Source organism: Geotrypetes seraphini, chromosome 3, assembly GCF_902459505.1.
Source record: "Geotrypetes seraphini chromosome 3, aGeoSer1.1, whole genome shotgun sequence".
Classification (NCBI taxonomy): domain Eukaryota; kingdom Metazoa; phylum Chordata; class Amphibia; order Gymnophiona; family Dermophiidae; genus Geotrypetes; species Geotrypetes seraphini.
This window is the reverse complement of record NC_047086.1, coordinates 184859585-184879777: the sequence shown is the minus strand read 5'-3', so window position 1 is coordinate 184879777 and position 20193 is coordinate 184859585. Positions and strand designations below refer to the sequence as shown.

Here is a 20193-nt window from a genome sequence, read left to right as displayed (position 1 = left end):
ACCGCAGGAACAGGTAAAATTTATTTCTGTTCACCACCAGCATGGGGACAAACCTTTTCACCACTCCATGGAACAGTAAAAAGTTTTGTTCCTGCGGTGAACCCCATCCACCACAGTTCCCTGATATCCCACCATCGCGGGTCCGGCGACTCTAAGCCTTCCCTTCATGGGTCCAGCAGTTCCAGCAGCTTTCCTCCCTCCCTGCCGCTGGCACACACCTCGCAGAGTAAGCCAATCTCTACACAGGGGCCACTAGACTGTGCTTGCGGCCTTCCCTCTGCTCCTTATGACAACTTCCTTTTCTCGCAAAGAAAGGAAGTTGCGTTATAAGGAGGAGCCCGGCAGAGGGAAGGCCATGAACATTGTTGAGAAAGCCTGTGTTCGATGGCTTGCTCTGCAAGGTGTATGCCAGCAGCAGGAGGCAAGCTGTCTGGATCCGTCAGACCTATGAGCTAGTGCTGCCTGATTCACCTACCGGTCTCACTTTAAAAACTAATTACGGCCTGCAGAGGATTGCTGGTGCACTTTACCTCTGTCACGGTCCCACCCTTCCTCTGTCCATAGCATAAAAATGGTCCAGGTGGACATTATTGATGACTACTGTAACATACTAGACAAAGAACATGATGGGCCATTGGTCCTCCTAGACCTCAACATTGCCTTAGATACCATCGATCACCTTTGCCTCCTTGCCAGACTCGTAAATATTGGAATTGGCAATCGAGCACTCTGGTGGTTCTCGTCATTCCTAAGCCAAAGAACCCAAAGCGTCCAACTAAGACCTATTCTATCGTGACCTAAACCGATAAAATATGAAGTACTGCAGGGAACTCTCCTATCCCCTCTGCTTTTCAACCTCTATATCAGTCCGGTGATAGACATTACCCCAAAAAACTACAGAAAGATCCTCTCGTTTGCTGACGACATACAACTGTACCTACCACTAAGCTCAAACTGAGATGCCCAAATCCCCAAACTACACGACTGCTTCTTGGAAATAAAAAGCTGGATGTCCTGAAACAAGCTGTAACTAAAGGCAGCAAAAAATGAGCTCCTCTGGATACAGAGAGGCGAACCCAAACTTGCCCGCACATCAATCTCTTGGGAATTGACCACCCTGACTGCCAAAGACAAAGTATGCAGCCTAGGGGTGACCTTTCGCTTTCTGACCATATCTCCCCAAGTAGTATCTACCTTATTCTACTACCTCCGACAACAACGTAAAATCAGATACTTCTTGGAACTGGACTACTCCCAACTACCTTACGCCTTTGTCCTCTCCCATATGGACTACTCCAACATGCTCCTAAAAGGCTCACTACAAAAAACCTCCATTGACTACAAGTACAAAATGCTGCCATCCGACTCCTGAAGAACCTGCGCATACGAGACCCGATCACCCTGGCATTGTGTGCTGCCCACTGGCTGCCAATCGACAAATCATGTATATTCAAAGGCCTTGTAATGGACTTCAAACTCTTCCACGACATGGTACCAGCCTATATGGCCTCCAAACTTCAGCCCTAGTCCCAAATTGATCGCTCCACTTGTAAGATGAAAAGTGATTACACGTGCCCTCAGGACACGCTCTTCACCTCGAGAATGCCCAGAAAAGATTTTACTCACACTATTTACCGCTCCTCTGGAGTAAACTACCTACCCACATAAGATCATTAGGTTTGCTGAGCTTCAGGAAGGCAATAAAAACTCACTTCTTCCCCTGACCCTCTATGGGAATATGCCAATCCAAATTCCCCTAAATTTCTGATGAAGTGCCCCGACCCTCGAGTCTCAAACACTATGCGTTTCATACCATATCAGACCATACCTTTTCTCATACAATATTCTTCCACACCTTGTCCTACTATTTACCATCCCTGTCCTAATTACACTAGACTATACTATATATTATATTTACCATACTATTGTCTACCATGTTACAATCTCATACCATGTTTTCCAATCAATGTTTACTGTACTATGTCTTTCGTGCTATGCATGCTTGCCTTACTGTTTTTGCCAAGTCATGTCTCTGTCAGCCATGCTTGTAATCAGGGCTATGGAGTCGGTAGATAAATCCTTCGACTCCAAAGTTTCTGGTACCCACGACTCCGACTCCAGGTAACCAAAATTGTCTCCGACTCCAAGGCCCTGGCAGGGCTGTGGAGTTGGTAGATAAATCCTTTTGACTCCGATTCTTCAATTTCTGGTACTCACGACTGACTCCAGTACCCAAAATTGTCTCCGAAGCCCTGGTTATAACCCCTGCACCACACTCTCAGACATCGTATGGTAGAAAATAGGAAGGCAACTATCATCGTCTGATAGAGATGGCAAAACATAGTTAACAAAGCATGGTAAAACATAAAATGACAAATATGGTAGGGTGAGACATAGCATGGTGAGCATAGAATGGCAGAACATAGCACGCAGACATAGTATTAGAAGCAGGGCCATGGAGTCGGAGTCAATTTTGGGTACCAGAAACTGAGGAATCGGAGTCGAAGGATTTATCTACCGACTCCACAGCCCTGGTTGTAACTTGGAAACCTGTGGTTGTGGGTTCAAACCCACGTTGTCCTTTCTGACCCTTAGCAGGCCACTTGATCCCCCATTGCCCCAGGTACATTAGATAGATTGTGAGATCACTGAGACAGATAGGGAAAAATGCTCAAGTACCTGAATCAATTCATGTATACTATGCCGAGTTCCGCTGGTAGAACGGTATAGAAAACTAAATAAATAGAGGCAGATAAAAGACTTAATTCAAATTGGGAAATCCACGATGGCTGCCACGGCAGCGATTTTAGCACCAAAAACAGCCCGGGAACGGGAAACTAAAACCCAAAGCCTGGCAATTTTAGGATTTTACAGGTAGTAGAATCCAGGACTACCCCCAAACCTCCAAATATGCAATTTTTGAGGCCCCCCCCTCAAATTGATCTCACAGGCAGCCTATTACTCATTGTGCCTGGCTCTGTTCTGGGAGCTGCAAAATGGCAGCAGAAATAACTTACAGAGAGAGAGAGAGCCTCTGTCTCAAGAAGTCTGGAACAAGGACTGACTATGAAAAGCATGCTCAAAGTATGGGAAACAATTTCTATGTCCAAAGTCACTTAACATTCTAATCCATTATTCCTTGGTAATTTCTAAAATTGATTATTGCAATGCCCTATTTAAGGGAATAGCCCAAAATGAACTCAAACGTTTACAGATTATTCAAAATGCTTCTATTAAACTTATATCGAAAGCTAGGAAGTTCGATCACGTAACACCTCTCCTTAAGAAAGCACATTGGCTCCCGGTAGCTCACCAGATAATATATAAACTAAGTCTGCTTACACTCAAATCATTACTTTATAAAACTCCTGCTTTTATTTATACTGATTCCCTACACCTCAAATAGATTGAGATCAAATGAACAACATTTACTGATGATTCCCTCACTTAAAATTATTAATTCTCAGCGGCAACTCATTTTTTCTGTCACAGCTCCTCAAACATGGAACTCACTCCCTATTTACTTAAGGGAAGAATGCAACTTGGATAGATTTAAGAGCAAATTAAAAAGCTTTCTTTTTAAGGACGCATTCGATAATTAGTAAGCTCGTCTAATGGCATTATTTCAACTGTATTTTATAGCTTCTCGGAAGCACATTGATCTTTCCCTTCCTTTTGTTTTTCCTTTGAATGTCTTATTTACTATCAAATAACTTGTATTTCCTTTCCCTATCTTTCCTTGTGTTTTAATATGTTTGTAATATTAGTTTATAATGTGTTTTGCAAGACTTAGTTTTTGTCATTTATTTTGTTGTCCCCTAAATTTTGTAATTTTATTGATATGTACATTGCTTTGAATTCTGATTAAGTGATCAATCAAATCCTTATTAAACTTGAAACTTGATGGAAGAAGAGAAGTTGGATATAGTGGCAATCAGAGACTTGATTCACAGAGAGCCATGACTGGGATGTAGTTAGACTGGGCTATAATCTGTTCAGAAAAGACAGGGTAGGAAGGAGGAGGAGGAGGAGTAGCAGCGTTATTTGTTAAAGATGATATTAAAGCCACACAACTGCAAGATCTGGAGAGCAAGGAAGAGCAACTGTGGATCAATTTGGAAAGAGGGAATGGTGAATATATTTACACTAGTGTTTAAGCCCATTACATTAACGGGTGCTAGAATATATGTCTGTTTGTCTTTCTTTCTTACTTTCTGTGTCTCTCCCTGCTCCTGTCTCTCTCTTCCTTTCTTTCTGTCTTTCTCCCTCCCGCTGTCTGTCCTTCTTTCTTTCTGGTTCTCTCTCTGGCACCCTGTCTGTCTGTCTTTCTTTCTGTCTCTCTCCCTGCCTGCTGCCTTTCTGTGTGTCTGTCTTTCGTTCTAATGCGCTGCCTGCTTGCCTGTCTTTCTGTCTCTCCATGGCCCCCTTCTGTCTCCCCTCCCCCAAAGCAAACCAAGATTGCTCCCAGGCCCTCTTTCCCTCTGCGTCCCCCTCCACTTCCCTGTGCAGCAGCATTTCCCTCCCACCCTTCCCTGTGCAGCAGCAGCATTTCCCCCCCCCACACACACACTACCCTGTGCAGCAGTAGCATTTCACGGCCTTCTCTGTGCAGAAGCAGCATTTCCCCCCACACACACACACTTCCCTGTGCAGCAGCATTTCCCAGCGTGCAACATCAGCATTTCCCCCCCCCCCCACTTCCCTAGATGTCCCAGACATGTCCTCTTTTTAGAGGACTGTCCAGATGCCCAGGGGGATTTCTAAAACCCGGCAGTTAGTCTGGGTTTTGGAAGGCCCCAAGCTCAGGGAAGAAGAGATGAAGTTCTTGGGGGAGGTGGGGAGGTCTTGGAGCTAGGCATAAGAGTTGCCATACAGGGACAGACCAAAGGTCCATCAAGCCCGGTATCTTATCTCCAACAGTGGCCAACCCAGGTCCCAAGTACCTGGCAGGAAACCAAAGAGTAGCAACATTCCAGAGCTGAGATTGTGATGCCATAATGCCTCATTCCACCAATGCCTAAGAGCCAACCTCATAAGTGATGTCACAATGGCTTCATTGTCCCTATACTTACTGGGACAGACCGAAGGTCCATCAAGCCCAGTATCCTGTTTCCAACAGTGGCCATCTCAGGGGAGGGAGGAAAATATCTTATAGCAAGTAAAATGAATAATTTCAGGATTGTTGGTTTAACATTGCCTTGAAAAGGAATATGACTATTGGGCAGACTGGATGGACCACTGGCATCATTTACTACATGCCTTTATAAGAGACATAATGTAGACATCTTTTTGAACTTTTCACATAGGCATCTTGTTATATAATTATCCCCACAGCACAGAACTTAAAATAGATATGGTATTCCTTGACCGCTATGCGTAGCGTTAGCAGATTACAAAGAGCAACTTATCTGTTTCTCAAAAACACTACGCTGCAATTTAAAAGATGATCTGGCACCCCGGTCACTTTAATCCGAGCACAGACTGAATTGTTGGAGGTGGAGAGGATTAAAAAAAAGCGTGCTACCGCTGGCTTTGGTGTCTTCTATCCACTGTAGCCAACCCTAGCGGAAACAGGAAGTAGTCAGAGAGGGCGGGCCGCAGTGGACAGAAGACGGCGAGGCCAGCGTTAGCGCAGTGCAGCACTTTTCTCTAAATTTAAACGCGGGTGAGCCGGCGAGAAGGAGGAGGCTTTGGCGGTGGTGGTTTTGGCAGTGAATGAGGGTGGGAATAGGGGAGTCGCTGGCTGTGCTGTGTTTCTTCCTTTCTGATTTGTCTGGCCGCCGCATACGCATACCTGCTGGCCACGGACCTACTGATCACAGATCAGAGATCTCGGAAGCACGCAGGTAAGTGCGCATGCGCGGCTAGGGTTTTATATAGGATTGGTGTGATATACCGCACAGAACTGCATTGGTGTGATAACTGCATAGAACTCCTAAAGTACTGTGGTATATAAATAAATTTTTATGTTTTTATGTTATATACAGGCCTCCTTCACAGATGGAAGAAGTACATAGAGATTTAATAGTAGACATTTAGAATATATTTAAAAAAGGGGAAGTTTTGCTAATAGGTGATTTTAACATTCTGGATGTTGATTGAGGTATCCCTATTGTGGGGTCTTCTAGAAGTAGGGAGATTCTGGATTCTCTACAAGGAGAACTGTTCCAGCAGTTAGTAATGGAATCCACATGGGATGAGGTCATACTGGACTTAGTGCTTACAAACGGGGAAAGTGCTTCTGATGTTACAGTAGGTGATCATCTAGCATCCAGTGATCACTGCATAGTACGGTTTAATATTAAGATGGGTACAGAGAGGGCTCATTCAAAAGCAAAGGTTCTAGACTTTAAAAAAAACTAACTTTGTTCGGATGTGGGTTTACATCAAGGAATTATTGTCTGGATGGGAACATCTGGAAGGAGTGGAAATGCGGTGGACAAAACTGAAAGGAGCACTTGTAAGGGTGACAAACCTTTTTGTGAGGCAAGTAAATAAAAGTAAGAGGAAAAGAAGGCCGCTTTGGTTTTTAAAAGTAGTAGCTGAGAAGGTAAGGAATAAGAGATTAGCTTTCATAAACTACAAACAATTGCAGAAAGAGGAAGACAGACAAAAATATCTGGAAAAGTTAAAAGATGCTGGTCGTGTAGTCAGGAAAGCAAAGATGCAAATGGAAGAAAAATAGCTGACCCGGTAAAATGGGGAGATGAAGACATTTTTTAGATATATCAATGATAGGAAGAAGTGCAAAAGTGGCATTGTGCGACTCAAAGGTGAAGGGGAGGAATATGTAGAAGCTGATAAAGAAAAGGCCGAATTGCTTAACAAATATTTCTGTTGTGTTCACAGCTGAAGCGCTCGGAGTGAGACCACAGAAGACAAACGTGAATAGGGATGGAGGAGTAATAGACCCTGATCGATTTTTAGAGGGCTGTGTTTGTGAGGAGCTAGTTAAAATAAAGGTAGACAAGCTGGGCTGGATGGTATACATCCAAGGGTGCTGAATGAACTTAGGGAAGTTGTGGTAGCTCCGCTGACTGACCTTTTCAACGAGTCTCTAGAGTAGGGGTGCCCACACTTTTTGGGCTTGCGAGCTACTTTTAAAATGATCAAGTCAAAATGATCTACCAACAATAAAATTTAAAAAAACCACAAAGCACACTGCACGCAGAGAAAATGTTAATTATCATTTATATTCCGCAGGTTGAGTTACGGTCCAAGATCCAAGATGGCCACAGCCTAGGAGATCGGGAACAAGCCCCTGATTGAAGCGCTTCTCTTTGAATGATTTTCGGCTGAAAACTGTTGTTTCCGGCCTGGACGTACCTGTGATGCCAAAGAGGAGAGGCAGGAGCGCTGCTAGCACCTCGCGACGCTCCGAGGTGCCGTCCCTCGGCAACATTCAAGAACTTCTTTAGAGGATGCAGTGAGCTGCTCCAGTGGATCCGGCTGCTATAAGCCCGCTGAGGATCCCCGGTGTTGGGATTCCTCCTGGGCTAGACACCACTCTTAGCCCGGATGTTAGAGCACTGCCTCCTCCACCACAGTTGGCCAGCTCACCCAGGGGTCAGGAAACCCCGAAGGAAGTGTTATCATTTTCCCCAGAGGCAGACAATCTAACTTTGGGAAGCTTGGAAATGGAGATCCCTGTTCGGGTAATCTCCAAAGACAACGTTGTGGGGTCCATAACACCTGGAGGATTGAACCAGAGGGAACAGAAACCAGAACATCCAAAGGAAGGTGAGAGACTCTGTACTACAATACAAGCTACTTTTTGGGATAGACCTGCTGAGGTGACCTTAGAAGCCCTATGGGACCTAGTAGCAAATTTAGCGAAGGTAATTAGTCCCAATTTCCAACAGATTGAAAATAAACTTATCCACCATTCAGAAGAACTGGGAAAATTAAAATTGGATATGACTTCTAATAATTTACTTCAAAAGACTCAATGTTTCAATGAAACAACTCCAGGAAACTATAATTAAAGACAATTTGAATCTTAGAAGAAAAATGGAGTCCTTAGAAAATCAGGCACGTAGTAACAATTTGAGATTGATAAACTTTCCAAGGATAGCCATGGTAACTCCTAGAGACATGCTTAAGAGATATTTATCAGAAATTTTGGAAATACCGGAAGGTAATCTTCCACCATTTGCTCAAGTTTACTATCTCCCTAATAAAACTCCGCATCAACATCAACCTGAGCCTACTGAAGGACAAGTATTGAATATTACTGAGATTTTGGAGAAGTCAGATAAGGAAGTGGTAACACCTGCAACATTAGTAGCTACTTTGGCTCTTTCTATTGATATAGAATAAACAAAAGGAATTTCTTGGTTGTAAAATTCAAATGTTCTCTGATGTTACAAGGGAAACGCAAAAACGTAGACGTGATTTCCTTCTTTTGAAACTGGGGGTCATCTCATTAGGGGCTACCTTTTATTTGAGACATCCTTGTAAGTGCATTATCTGTTACCATTCAATTAAATATGTATTCTTTGAACCTCAACATTTGACTAATTTTCTGGCGATGTCCCGTTTGGACAAAGAAAAAACTCAAGGTTAAGCTCTAAAGAAAATAGTAACTTCCTTCCCGATTTATAGGAATAGCATTACTTCTTTGATTGTTTTCTTAATGTTTTCTCACATTTAATTCTTGGATCCAATGAGGACTTGAGCTAATTTTACCATAATAGTTTCTTTTGTAATCTGCTTAACACTGTTAAGTATGGATTTATATGATTGTAATATGTTGTGGTTAAAATTGCTTTCTGTAGAAGTTTACTTGATATAATATTGAAATCAATAAAAATACTTAAATATATTCCGCAGGTTTTCAAAGAGGTCAAGGCAGATGACCTTATGCAACGTCATCTCAGGAACAACTATACAGAAAGACAAATACACCCCTTCCCTTTATACTAAACCGCGATAGCGGTTTTTAGCGAAGGGAGCTGCGCTGAATGCCCTGCACTGCTCTCGATGCTCATAGGCTCCCTGCGCTAAAAACCGCTATTGTGGTTTAGTAAAAGGGGGCCATAGTGCAAAATATAGACAGCAGATATAAATTCTCAAAACGGATACATTTTGATCACTAAATTGAACATAAAATCATTTTTCCTACCTTTGTTGTCTTGTGATTTCACGAGTCTCTGGTTGCACTTTATTCTTCTGACTGTGCATCCAATATTTCTTCCCTTCTTTCAGCCTGCTGTATGCTTCCAGACCTCATTCCTTCCGCCAATTTTTTCCTCTCTCCCTGCCCCCCTCCCTTTTTTCTTTCTGCCCCTCTTTCTTTCTTTCTGTCTTTTTCTCTCCATGCCCCCTTTCTTTCTTTCTTTTTCCCTTCTTTCTTTCTGTCTTCCTGCCTGCTCCCAAGCCACTGCCGCCGCCATCGGGAAAAAGGCCTCCAAACCACTGCCTCCCCAAACTCTCCCTGCTTCCCCACATAGAAGCGTCAGGCCGACCAGATTTCCTCTCCCTGTCATTTCTGAAGTCAAAGAGGAAGTTCCGGGCCAGCCAGGCAGCAATTGGCTGGCCCAGAACTTCCTCTCCGACATCAGAATTGATGTCGGGTGGGAAAAGTTGGTCGGCTTGGTGCTTCTGAGTCGGGAAGCAAATAGAACGCAAAGGCAACGCGATCGATTCGCGTTGCCTTTGCGATCGACCTTTTGGGCACCCCTGCTCTAGAGTTAGGAATGGTACTGGAGGACTGGAGAAGGGCGGATGTGGTCCATCTCCACAAAAGTGGAAGGAAGAAGTACGGAATTATGAGCCAGTAAGTCTGACTTCTGTGGTACGCAAATTAATGGAAACACTTCTAAAAGAGAGAATGGTAAAGTTTCTGGAATCCTGTGAATTATAGGACCAGAGGCAACATGGATTCACTAGAGGTAGGTCTTGTCAGACAAATCTAATCAATTTCTTTCACTGGGTGACCAGAGAATTGGATAGAGGATGTGCCTAGATGTGGTATATTTAGATTTTAGCAAAGCCTATGACAGCGTTCCACACAGACGTCTAATAAATAAACTGAGTGCCCTCGGGATGGGTTCCAAAGTGACAGGCTGGGTCAGGAACTAGTTGAGTGGCAGGCAAGAGTGGGTAGTGATCAATGCAGATCGCTTTGCGGAAAGGGATGTTACCAGTGGTGTGCCTCAAGGTTCTGTTCTTGGGCCTGTTCTTTTTTAAAATTTTTATAAACGATATTGCTGAAGGGTTGTCAGGTAAGATTTGCCTCTTTGCGGATGATACCAAAATCTACAATAGAGTAGATACGCCAGATGGTGTGAATAACATGAAGAAAGACCTGGCAAATGGACTGAAATTTGGCAGCTAAAATTTATTGCTAAAAAAATGCAAGGTCATGCATTTGGGCTGCAAAAACCCAAGGGAACATTACACTTTAGGGAGTGAAGACCTTGTATGCACGACAGAAGAGCGGGACTTCGGTGTGATTGTATGTGATGATCTTAAGGTGGCCAAACAGGTTGAAAAGGTGACAGCGAAAGCTAGAAGGATGCTTAGTTGCATAGGGAGTTGTATGGCCAGTAGGAAAAAGGAGGTATTGATACCCCTGTATAAGGCTTTGGTGAGACTTCATTTAAAATATTGTGTACAATTCTGGAGGCCGCACCTTCAAAAAGATATAAAAAGGATGGAGTCGGTCCATAGGAAGGCTACTAAAATGATATGTGGTCTAAGGTGTATGGGGACAGGTTTAAATATCTCAATCTGTATACTTTGGAGGAAAGGTGGGAAAGGGGAGATATGATCGACACGTTTAAATACCTACGTAATGTAAATGTGCATGAGTCGAGTCTCTTTCATTTGAAAGGAAACTCTGCAATGAGAGGGCATAGGATGAAGTGGTGATAGGCTCCAGAGTAATCTAAGGAAATACTTTTTTTTATAGAAAGGGTGGTAGATGCATGGAACAGTCTCCCAGAAGAGGTGGTGGAGACAGAGACAGTATCTGAATTCAAAAGGGCCTGGGATAGACAAGTGGAATCTCTTGGAGAGAGAAAGAGATAATGGTTACTATGGATGGGCAGACTAGATGGGCCATTTGGCTTTTATCTGCCATCATGTTTCTATGTCTTCTGACTGCCTCTCAGACCCAATTCTTGGCCAGAGAACTCCATCCCTCTCAGAACCTGCACACGCAATAGGGTGGAGGAACATAGTCGGCTCTGATCTTAGATAGACCACCAAAGAGGCAAGCAGCCTGCGCTCACATCCATTAGCAGAATGGTCCCTGAACCCTGACATGTGAATGCAGGCAACCCTCTGGAAACAGAATTTGTCCTTCAAAGCCTGTGATCTTACGCAGCCAGAGCTGTCCCACAAGGGGATCCTCTGCAGCATGAAAATCACGTGAAACTGAAAAAAAATACTGAAGAGAAAGAAATAAACATGAGAAGAAAAGACTAGTTCCTACTATTTCGCTTGTAGGAAAACAACTGGGAGTTCTAGGGCAGTCTAGAGAAGAAAGAAAAAGCAAAACTATGCAAATGAAGATTCCCTATAAGAGATCCCGTGAGATGGGATTGACTACTGAGTGTTGAAGAATAGAGGCCCAGATGTACTAAAGCCAGCGATCCTTGCTAAACCTGACAGCTTTAGCGACCTGATGCAGAAATTAGCTCACTGCGTGGTTTTCTGCACAATTACTCATGCCCTGATCTGACCTTGCAATAAGCTAATTAATATTAAAATGGCATGTAAACCAGTAGAGTGATTGATGCTCTAACATGGCTTCCCGATGCAATTAAAAAAAAGTGATCGCTTTTAGTGATCCAAAAAAAAAAAAAAGCAATTGGTCAAGACCAGTCCTGTTTAGCTCTTTTTTAATAAAAATGGGCACAGATGCTATGCATGTTACATATGTATAATAGCTGCCCCATTAGAAAAGGATCACTACCCCCTACCAATGATGGCTTTCTCTGACAAACCGGTGCAGCAAACTGACCCCTCTCCCCAACGCAGCAGCGAAAACAGCAGGAGGAATGACCACTTCCTCCTGCCATGCTCATCCCACCCTCTCTGCAAAAGCAAAACAAAATTGGCAGGAGAGATGCCCCCCCAAATGACAGAAAATTGGCAGGAGAGAAGCCCACTCCCTCCTGCCAATGGAGCCCCCCATGAACCATCCTCTAACCCCTCCCCTCCCAAATGCAGAAGGGATGTCCACTCCCTTCTGGCTTCCTCGAACTCCCCCCCAAGAAGGAGGAAGGATGAACGGTCCTTCCTCCTTCAAGGTCCGTCTATCCTAAATGGTGGGCCTTTTCTCCTTGGTGCATTATGTGATGCACGGGGAAAGGCTCAAGGCCCTGATTAGCTCAGATGCTTAAGGCCCCCCACCCCAAGGAGAGGAGCTTTAGGTGTATAAACCAATCTGGGCCTTGGACTCCTCCCTCTATCCAATGTGATGCATGGAGGGGTCTAAGGCCCTGATAGGCTCAGATGCTTAAGGCTTCTCCCCTTGGGAGGGGCCTTAGGAATCTGAGTCAATCAGGGCCCCTCATCACATGATGCACCAAGGAGTGAAGGCCCGCCATTTAGGATTGGCAGTCCTTTGAGGAGGGACCTTGCTTCCCTCCTCCTTCCAACGGACAAAGGCTTGGGGGAGTGTTCAAGGGAGTAGGCATCCCTCTTGCCTTTTTATTAGGGGGGCGGGAGAAGGAGGGTAGGGGATGGTTCAAGGGGGCCTCCATTGGCAGAAGGGAGTGGGCATCCCCCCTGCTAATTCTCTTTTGTGGGGGAGGGGGAGGAGTGGACTAGCAGGAGGAAGTGGGCATTCCTCCTGCTGTTTTCATTGCCACATTGAGGGGTTCTTTAATGGGGCAAATACCGTGCATGTGTAACACGCACATCATCTGTGCTTATTAAAAAAAAAAAAAAGTTTCCTGCCCAGAATAGCTGAATGGCAAGAGGCTTTCCCTTGCCTCTCAGCTGTTCAGGGTTCCACTGCCGGCTCTGTGCATGTGTGAGTCGCTCTCACAACCATCAATTGGACACGAGAGTTGTAGATTACGACCAACCTCCGCGTGAATCATTTGCATGCAAGCCTTTTAGAGGATCAATAGCTCTTTTTGAATCAGCGCAGACCCAAATGGTCTTTCCGATCCTCTTAGAACATCTAGGCAAGAGTGGGGTTGTACAAGAAAAAAAAAGTTATTTATTCCTCCATAATCCAAACATCTATTTCCTTTATGTGACTTTTTTGAATGTCTAATAAGCAAAAGTCTTCTGCTACAAATCTAAACACTTATTATTAAGGACATGGATCATTTTTTTTAAATGTTGTGTTGAACAGCTTTTCCCTCTAGTTTGTTTTAAGGGTATTACTCCCTATAAACATGAAAGCACCGTTTTCACCACCAGTAAACGTATCCCTTATATGGGCCTTCACAACTAACTATAAATTGATATATTACTCAAGAAAATCCAGATATTTCAAAACTCAACTAAAGACTCATATAAGTAATACTAAGTTACTGCAAAAACAAATACAATTTTCAGACACACAATTTATCAAGGATAACTTACAGGGTTATTAGTACTGCAGATAAAAGTATAATTATGTGTACACATCTATGATTATACACACACATTTCATAACATTCTGACTTAAAAAAAAACTTGTCAGCTAGATATCTAACCATGCAAATCTTTATCCTGTACTTTTGAGTCTTTTATAACATATTTGAGGTGGTTAATCATGGAAGGCAATCCAAGCATTCAGATGTGCCATTCTGAAAATAAAGCTTTGGTATTTTCAGAAGCAGGTAAAAACTTGACTTCATCCAGGCCTTTAATGGAAGAAGTAACTATAAGCAGTTGCTGAAAAGTTCTCAGCCCAATGTGGATATGATTCTGAAACTGTCAAAACATAGAATTTTGTTTTTGCAAATTAGCACTTAATGAAATAATACTCTTTTCAACTACAGTGGCAAAGTAACACTCAAAATGTAGTAAGTTGGTTGGTTGGGCTGAGAACTTTTCAGCACCCCTTCATAGTCTGCTAGTCACACACACAAAACCTATGACACTTGACTGCACATACTGTAGAACACATTTATAAATTCCTACCCTAGATGAGATTGGTTGCTTCTTCAAATTAGTCCCTTATTTTCTAACCTCTGTTACTCTACTTCTTTGCTTAAAATGCTATTAAAATGTTTTACTGCACATTGGGAGGGAGCTGACAAACTTATCACTTTAGACATTAGATATTCCATTTTTAATAGAGTTTTATATACATCCGGCATGGGTGGGGGGGAAGATATTTCTATTACTATTTGGTAGTTATAAGTGCTGTTTTATTGTACCAATTGTTGTATTTTTTATATGCACTTTGTGTATGTTTTAAAATGAATAAAGATTTATATAAAAATGAAAAAGATATTAGTAAAAATAAAAAAGATAAAAAATTAAAACACAAAAAGAGGGCCAAAGAAAGGCAATTAAAGACCAGTGGTAGTTCACTTTGGGTTGTTTGGGTAACATTATTTCTAAATCCAGACAGCTGTGAACATTTGAGGTCTTTCGGCCTTTAATACAACATAAAGCTCCATAACATATACAGTGGAACCTTGATTTACGAGCATAGTTCGTTCCAGAAGCATGCTCGTAAACCAAAATACTCGTATATCAAAGCGAGTTTCCCCATAGGAAAAATGGAAACTCGCTTTGATATGTTCCCACACCCTCCCCCCCCCGCGTGAACAACTTGAACTTACCCCCCCCCAATCTGGCACTGGCATGCAGCCCACAGGATGTGCCGGTGCCGCTTGAAGATCTTCCTGCCTCTGCCGGGCCTTGAGCAGCGAGAGGGAGAATTAGAAGGCCTTGAGCATGCGCAGATGCATGCTCAAGGCTCGGCAGAGGCAGGAAGATCTTCAAGCGGCACCGGCACGTCCTGTGGGCTGCGTACGGGTGCCAGACTGGGGGGGGGGCGGGTAAGTTAAAGTTGTTTGGGTGGGCGGTGCCGGTTTGAGCCAAGGGGGGGGGCTTTGCGAGCAGGGGGGAGTGATGCCGGTTCTCGGGGGGTGCTCGCAAATCGAGTCAATACTTGGTTTGCGAGACAAGTTTTGCGAGAATGTATTGCTCGTCTTACAAAACACTCGCAAACCGGGTTACTCGCAAACCGAGATTTGACTGTACATATATACTGGTAATAGAGTATATAAGAATTGAGAGCTTTGTGTTTGATAACTCATACAAATCAACATTTAAGGGATATTTGTCTTAGACTGTATTTTTAGAGGATTAGTTTATGTAACATATGACATACTTTGGTATAATTATCTATTTCTTATGTTTGACTTATTCTTGTTGTACACTGCCTTCGGTGAACTCCTCCAAAAAAGGTGTTAAATAAATTGTAATAAATAAATAAAAGAAGTCACATCCTAGTTGAATTAAGGGGAAAAAAAGACCAGGAAATTGAACGAATTAAGGGCTAGACTGATTCACTAACCTCACGGATCCGATTGCGATCCGAGAGGTTGCCGGCTGCCCGATTCATGACACATCTTCATACAAATGGGGGCGATCGGAGTCACACCCCCATCCGACCGCATGGATCGCTGAAGAGCGATCCCGACACATGCGCAGACCATCTTCTTTGCCTGTAGATGGTCTGCGCAAGCTTATAGAGCTTAAAACTTATTTACTTTGTGAGCCCATGGTTTTAACCCATGGGATATAACCACGTTCTCGCACTGCGGGGCAGAGAGCAGGGCAGTCGGAATGGACGTGAGTGACTGGTCCTCAGCAGTCGCTTATCTTTTGATCCGCCAGCCCAGTGTTCCTGAAATTTTTTAGTGGATTGCTGGCTTCCTACATTTGCATACCATTCCTCCTTATTTGCATACGTTGATCGGATCGGGAGTAAGGTTAGTGAATCGGGTCAGGGGTCACAAAGTGATCGGGACACGATCGGTGTCCTTAGTGAATCTAGCCCTAAGTTTCCAAAACATTCTTCACAGGATTTGCTTTTCATTATACCCACAAAGAGAAAGGAAAACACATTGTAGAGCAACATGTTTGATTAAGTTTCATAAATAAAGCATAAATTATTCAACTAATAGTAACATTTTGCAAGCTTTTCTACAGTAAAAGTAGAAATAAAAGTATCCAAAAGTATTTTTTTAAAAACCAAACATATGAAAGCCACATGCATTATCTTTGAATTTTCTACAAGGCAAGAATTGTCAAAAACACATACAGAAGTCTGGGGGAGTTTCAAAAGTCCCTACTGTATCTTTCAGAACATTAGAACAGCTTATTAATTTTAATATGCAGAACAATAAAAAATAAAAACAAACAGGCCTGGCACTACATGAGTACTGCATTCTAGCCTGGACAGAAAGGAAGACTGTTATTGCTACAATTAGCAGCCCCTCTTGGCCTGCAAATGGTACTTACTGAGGGTAGAACCTGGAGAAGGGTCCTCAGAGCCACACAAATATGCAGCAGGAGGGGAAATGACAAAGGGAGAAAAAGGAAGTGTGTCAGAAGAGGTAAACAGGGGCTAGATCAGAGTTTCCTAAACTGTAGGTCAGGATCCCAAATAGGGTCCAACACCTCACATTTTGGGCCACAACCTAGGTAAGCTCTACACAGGTACACCATTATGCTGAACAAGGTAATAATGTATGTTGCTGCTCTCGTGGTGTCATAGCCACAAAAAGATTAACAAGCACTGGGCTATGTTAATCTAACATAACTTACCACTAGTATTAGCTATGGTGAGTGGAACTCCCTGTAACTGATGAACTTGAATTCCTGATGCTCCCAGGGCACCGAGGTTGATAGTCTGAAGACCTGGCATAGAGGACAGCTGAGCTGCATTTAATGTGACAGTTCCTGTGGGCACTGATGTGAGAGTTGTGCTGTTCCCTGTCTGACCCAAAGACACTCCTTGCATTGGGGTCAAGGTGATTGTCTGAGCTTGAGGATTCTGAACCTGGAGATTCTGTAGCTGGATAGTTTGCCAGCTTACCTGCCCATTGGGCCCCACTGTTGGTGTCCTTATGATAATTGGACCAGAATTAGGGACCGCTTGAATTTGTAGGTTTTGAAGGGCATCCTGTGAAATGGCTTGAGTAGTAAACTGACTTGATAATGGAGCTGCTTGCAGTGTTTGGATGGCTTGCCCCCCTTGCACAATCTGAGGCTGTATAAGGATCTGTTGCTGCTGCTGATTTTGATCTCCATCTTTCTGTGTTGCCATGCCGCTCTGCTGGAGCTGTATAGTGTCGCTGCTTGATGTCTGAAGTCCACCAGATCTCTGAGGGGTCTGAGCTTGAATATTTGTTCCCATTGTACCAGCAGCTGAAAAATTCATAACACCCATATTGCTGGTGGTGGTGGTAGTTGAGAAACTATTGGCATTTGTGAAAAAAGTACCGGAGTTGGCACTAGATGTTGACAATGGGGCAGAGCTCACTACTGTGCCAGAGGTCACAGGTTGGGAGCTGTTGTCTTGGGAGTTGCTGGTGCTACTTAAAGTAACTGCATGAGAACTAGGTGCCAATGTTGCTGCAACACTGTTTACGGGCAGCAGTGTAATATTGCCATTTAAGGCCACTGGGACATTTGCCAGATAAGGAGTCTGGCCAGAAAGCATATTATTGGCAATGCCAACTCCCTGGATTGGGACAGCTTGCTGGAGTAAGTTTGGCATAGCTGCTATAATATTTCCTGTACCCGCTCTGTTGGTGGTTATAATCTGTTGGTTTGTCCCAGGGATGATCTGAAATTGTCCTGATGCATCCTGCTGGACATTAACTTGAGTTGGTGCTGTGGTAAACTGCAACTGCTGCCCATCCATAGTTTGAAACTGTGGGATCACCTGGTACTGAATATTTGGCATAACTCCTGGCAGACTTGCCAGGACCTGCTGGTTCTGTACACTGGGAGCTGTGGCAACCACATACTGACCAGCTGTGGACCGAGTCTTTGAAGATGTTGAATCTCCAATACTCTGCTCCTTGGAAGTAGCAGTGGCTCCAACAGATGCTGCTAGAACCTGCCAGCCATTGGCCGCCTGGGCAATCTGAGCATTGGACAAATCCAGTTCTGCTGAGCCTTGTCCTTGGGAATTACTGGCATTCTCGGGTGGTTCAATCCTACTGCAAGTAGCTGCCAACAGAGCCAAGGGGGACGGCTGGGAGTCCTAAAAAGAAAAATAAAAGGGGCGAGACAAGCACAAAGAGGAGGGGTTAGAGGTAAGCCCGACGGCCCAGTGGGCAGTGCAAGGAGAGAAAAAAAAAAAAAAAGAGGAGAGGGATGGGGTGGGAGAGTATGTGTAGTCAAATCAGGAACATAAACACCCCCTTTCCAACCCTTTTTAGAAAAAAAAAAAAAAAAAAAAAAGAATTAAGAAGGAGAGAATGTAAAACCAGCCCCTTCGGGCAGGAGCCATGTGGCAGGGTAAGCCCTGGCCAGCCCATGCTCTCTCACCTGGCCCTGACCGGAGCTCCGAAGCTTCGCCGCCGACATTTCTTCTGGATGATCCTGATCTGAAAAGTAAAAACACATTTTGTTAACTACGAAAAGAAAACCAACCCCTCCTCAAGGTTAAAGCCTAAGAGGAAACAGTTAATAAAGGCGGCAGCAGCGAGCACAAAGTTTGTAGAAACTTCCGCCCTCTAGGCCCAGCAGAGCCGGATACTTGTTGCCTCTTCTAATCCGCCTTAGATATTAATCCCGACCTCCTTTCCCATAAAAAATATAAGTAAATAAATAAGAGACAGGAAAGGAGGGGGGGGGGGAACGAGGGCTGCCAGCGCGGAGACGAAAAGGCGACGTGACCCTGTTGCGAGAGGGGGAATTCGGGCGCGAACGGGCCCCTCCATCTTCCACTGCCCGGGCGGAGAATGGGGTGCCCAGGCCGATCCCTCCTCAGGGACTGAACGCTGCTGTTGTTTTGGTTGGGGGGAGGGCCGGGGGAGGGGGCGGAAGGCGGGAGGGGAGCGGCCGCCAGTCTTGGCCCCGTCCCGCCACGGAGTATCGGGGGCAGGGTCCGTCCCACATTCTCCCCCGGGGTGGGGTTGGGGGAGGGGGGCACGCAGCCGGGGGCGGTGTAGGGGTGCGCACTCTTGTCGTCGCCGCCGCCTCCCCCCCTCCGGGGCCGCTCCTTACCGCTCATCTCTGACTGGTCGCGGAACGTCGCTCAGCCCTCGCCGCTGACATCAACTTGGCAAGCAAAGGGCCGCCCGAAACCGCTCCGCCGCACGGGGCGGAGCGAGGCAAAGGGGGAAGGTGGTTGACAAGCCAGCTGACCACTCCCGCCGGGAGACGCCTCCGCCCCGCCCAATGGGAAGGCAGGAAGGAGGCGGGACAGCGCCTGAGTGACGTGCCAGCGAGGTGTCCCAACTCCACCCATCCCAGTGGGGAAGGCGCGCTGGTGAGGGGGAAGGGGTGTTAGGAATTCAGGAACAAGTTTCCGTCTCCCCGCCCATCTTGCGACTATTGACGCGAGGATCGGCCAATTATAAGTAGAGAAGGTGATGAAGGCGGAGAGTGAATTCGAGCATTCAATAGGTTACACGTATAGGTAGTGCAAGGGACGCAGAGGGGTGGAGTTTTGTTTTGGGCGGCTTTGAGTGATGGGGTGGTCAGAGACGCCATTTGCTGGAATTTAGAGTGTGGCTAAAATGAAGGGCTGCGGCTATTGATGTTGTGAATGAGAGATGAGGCTCGTGTCTCGGTATTTGGTGTTTCTTCCCGGGTCTTGCATAGCTGAACTAATTGAAATCACACAGTTTCCTCACACTCCGCTTTGCTGGAAAAGTTTCTATTTTAAGTTAGGAATGCTGACTCAAAAGCAATCATGTGTAATCGTGATAATTTCAAAAGTTGCATGATAGCTACGTAAACATTTCTTCTAGATTTTGAACTTCAGTACTTTCCTTCTAAACCAGCAACTCCCCTTCGCTCATCCTCTCTGTCTGGTCCGCTGGTAACCTCGGGGTCATCTTACCTCGTCTCTCTCATTCTCGCATATCTAACTAGACCGCCCAAGCTTGTCGTTTCTTTCTCTATAACATTGCTAAAATCCTTTCTTTTCTGAGCACGCTACCAAGACCCTCACCCACGCTTTCGTCGCCTCGTCTGGATTACTGCAATGTGTTTCTCATGGGTCTTCTGCTAAGCCATCTCTCCCCTTCAGTCTGTTCA

At 44.7% G+C, this 20193-nt stretch overlaps 1 protein-coding gene across 2 annotated transcripts in view; it reads right to left on the bottom strand.

Moving 5' to 3' along the window:
* SP1 (Sp1 transcription factor) overlaps positions 1-19325 on the bottom strand; it is a 55512-nt gene extending 36187 nt beyond the window's left edge. Inside the window, exons 1-3 of one of the 2 annotated variants that reach the window (XM_033938134.1) lie at positions 19156-19325; positions 18475-18533; positions 16741-18187 (exon numbers count right to left, since the gene is read on the bottom strand). In XM_033938134.1, coding sequence (XP_033794025.1) covers positions 16741-18187; positions 18475-18533; positions 19156-19162 — 1513 coding nt within the window. In that variant the 5' untranslated portion in view covers positions 19163-19325. Of the gene's footprint in view, positions 1-16740; positions 18188-18474; positions 19085-19155 lie in introns of those variants that run through there. The other variant, XM_033938133.1, reaches the window with a different exon arrangement.
* Positions 19326-20193: the final 868 nt, after the last annotated feature.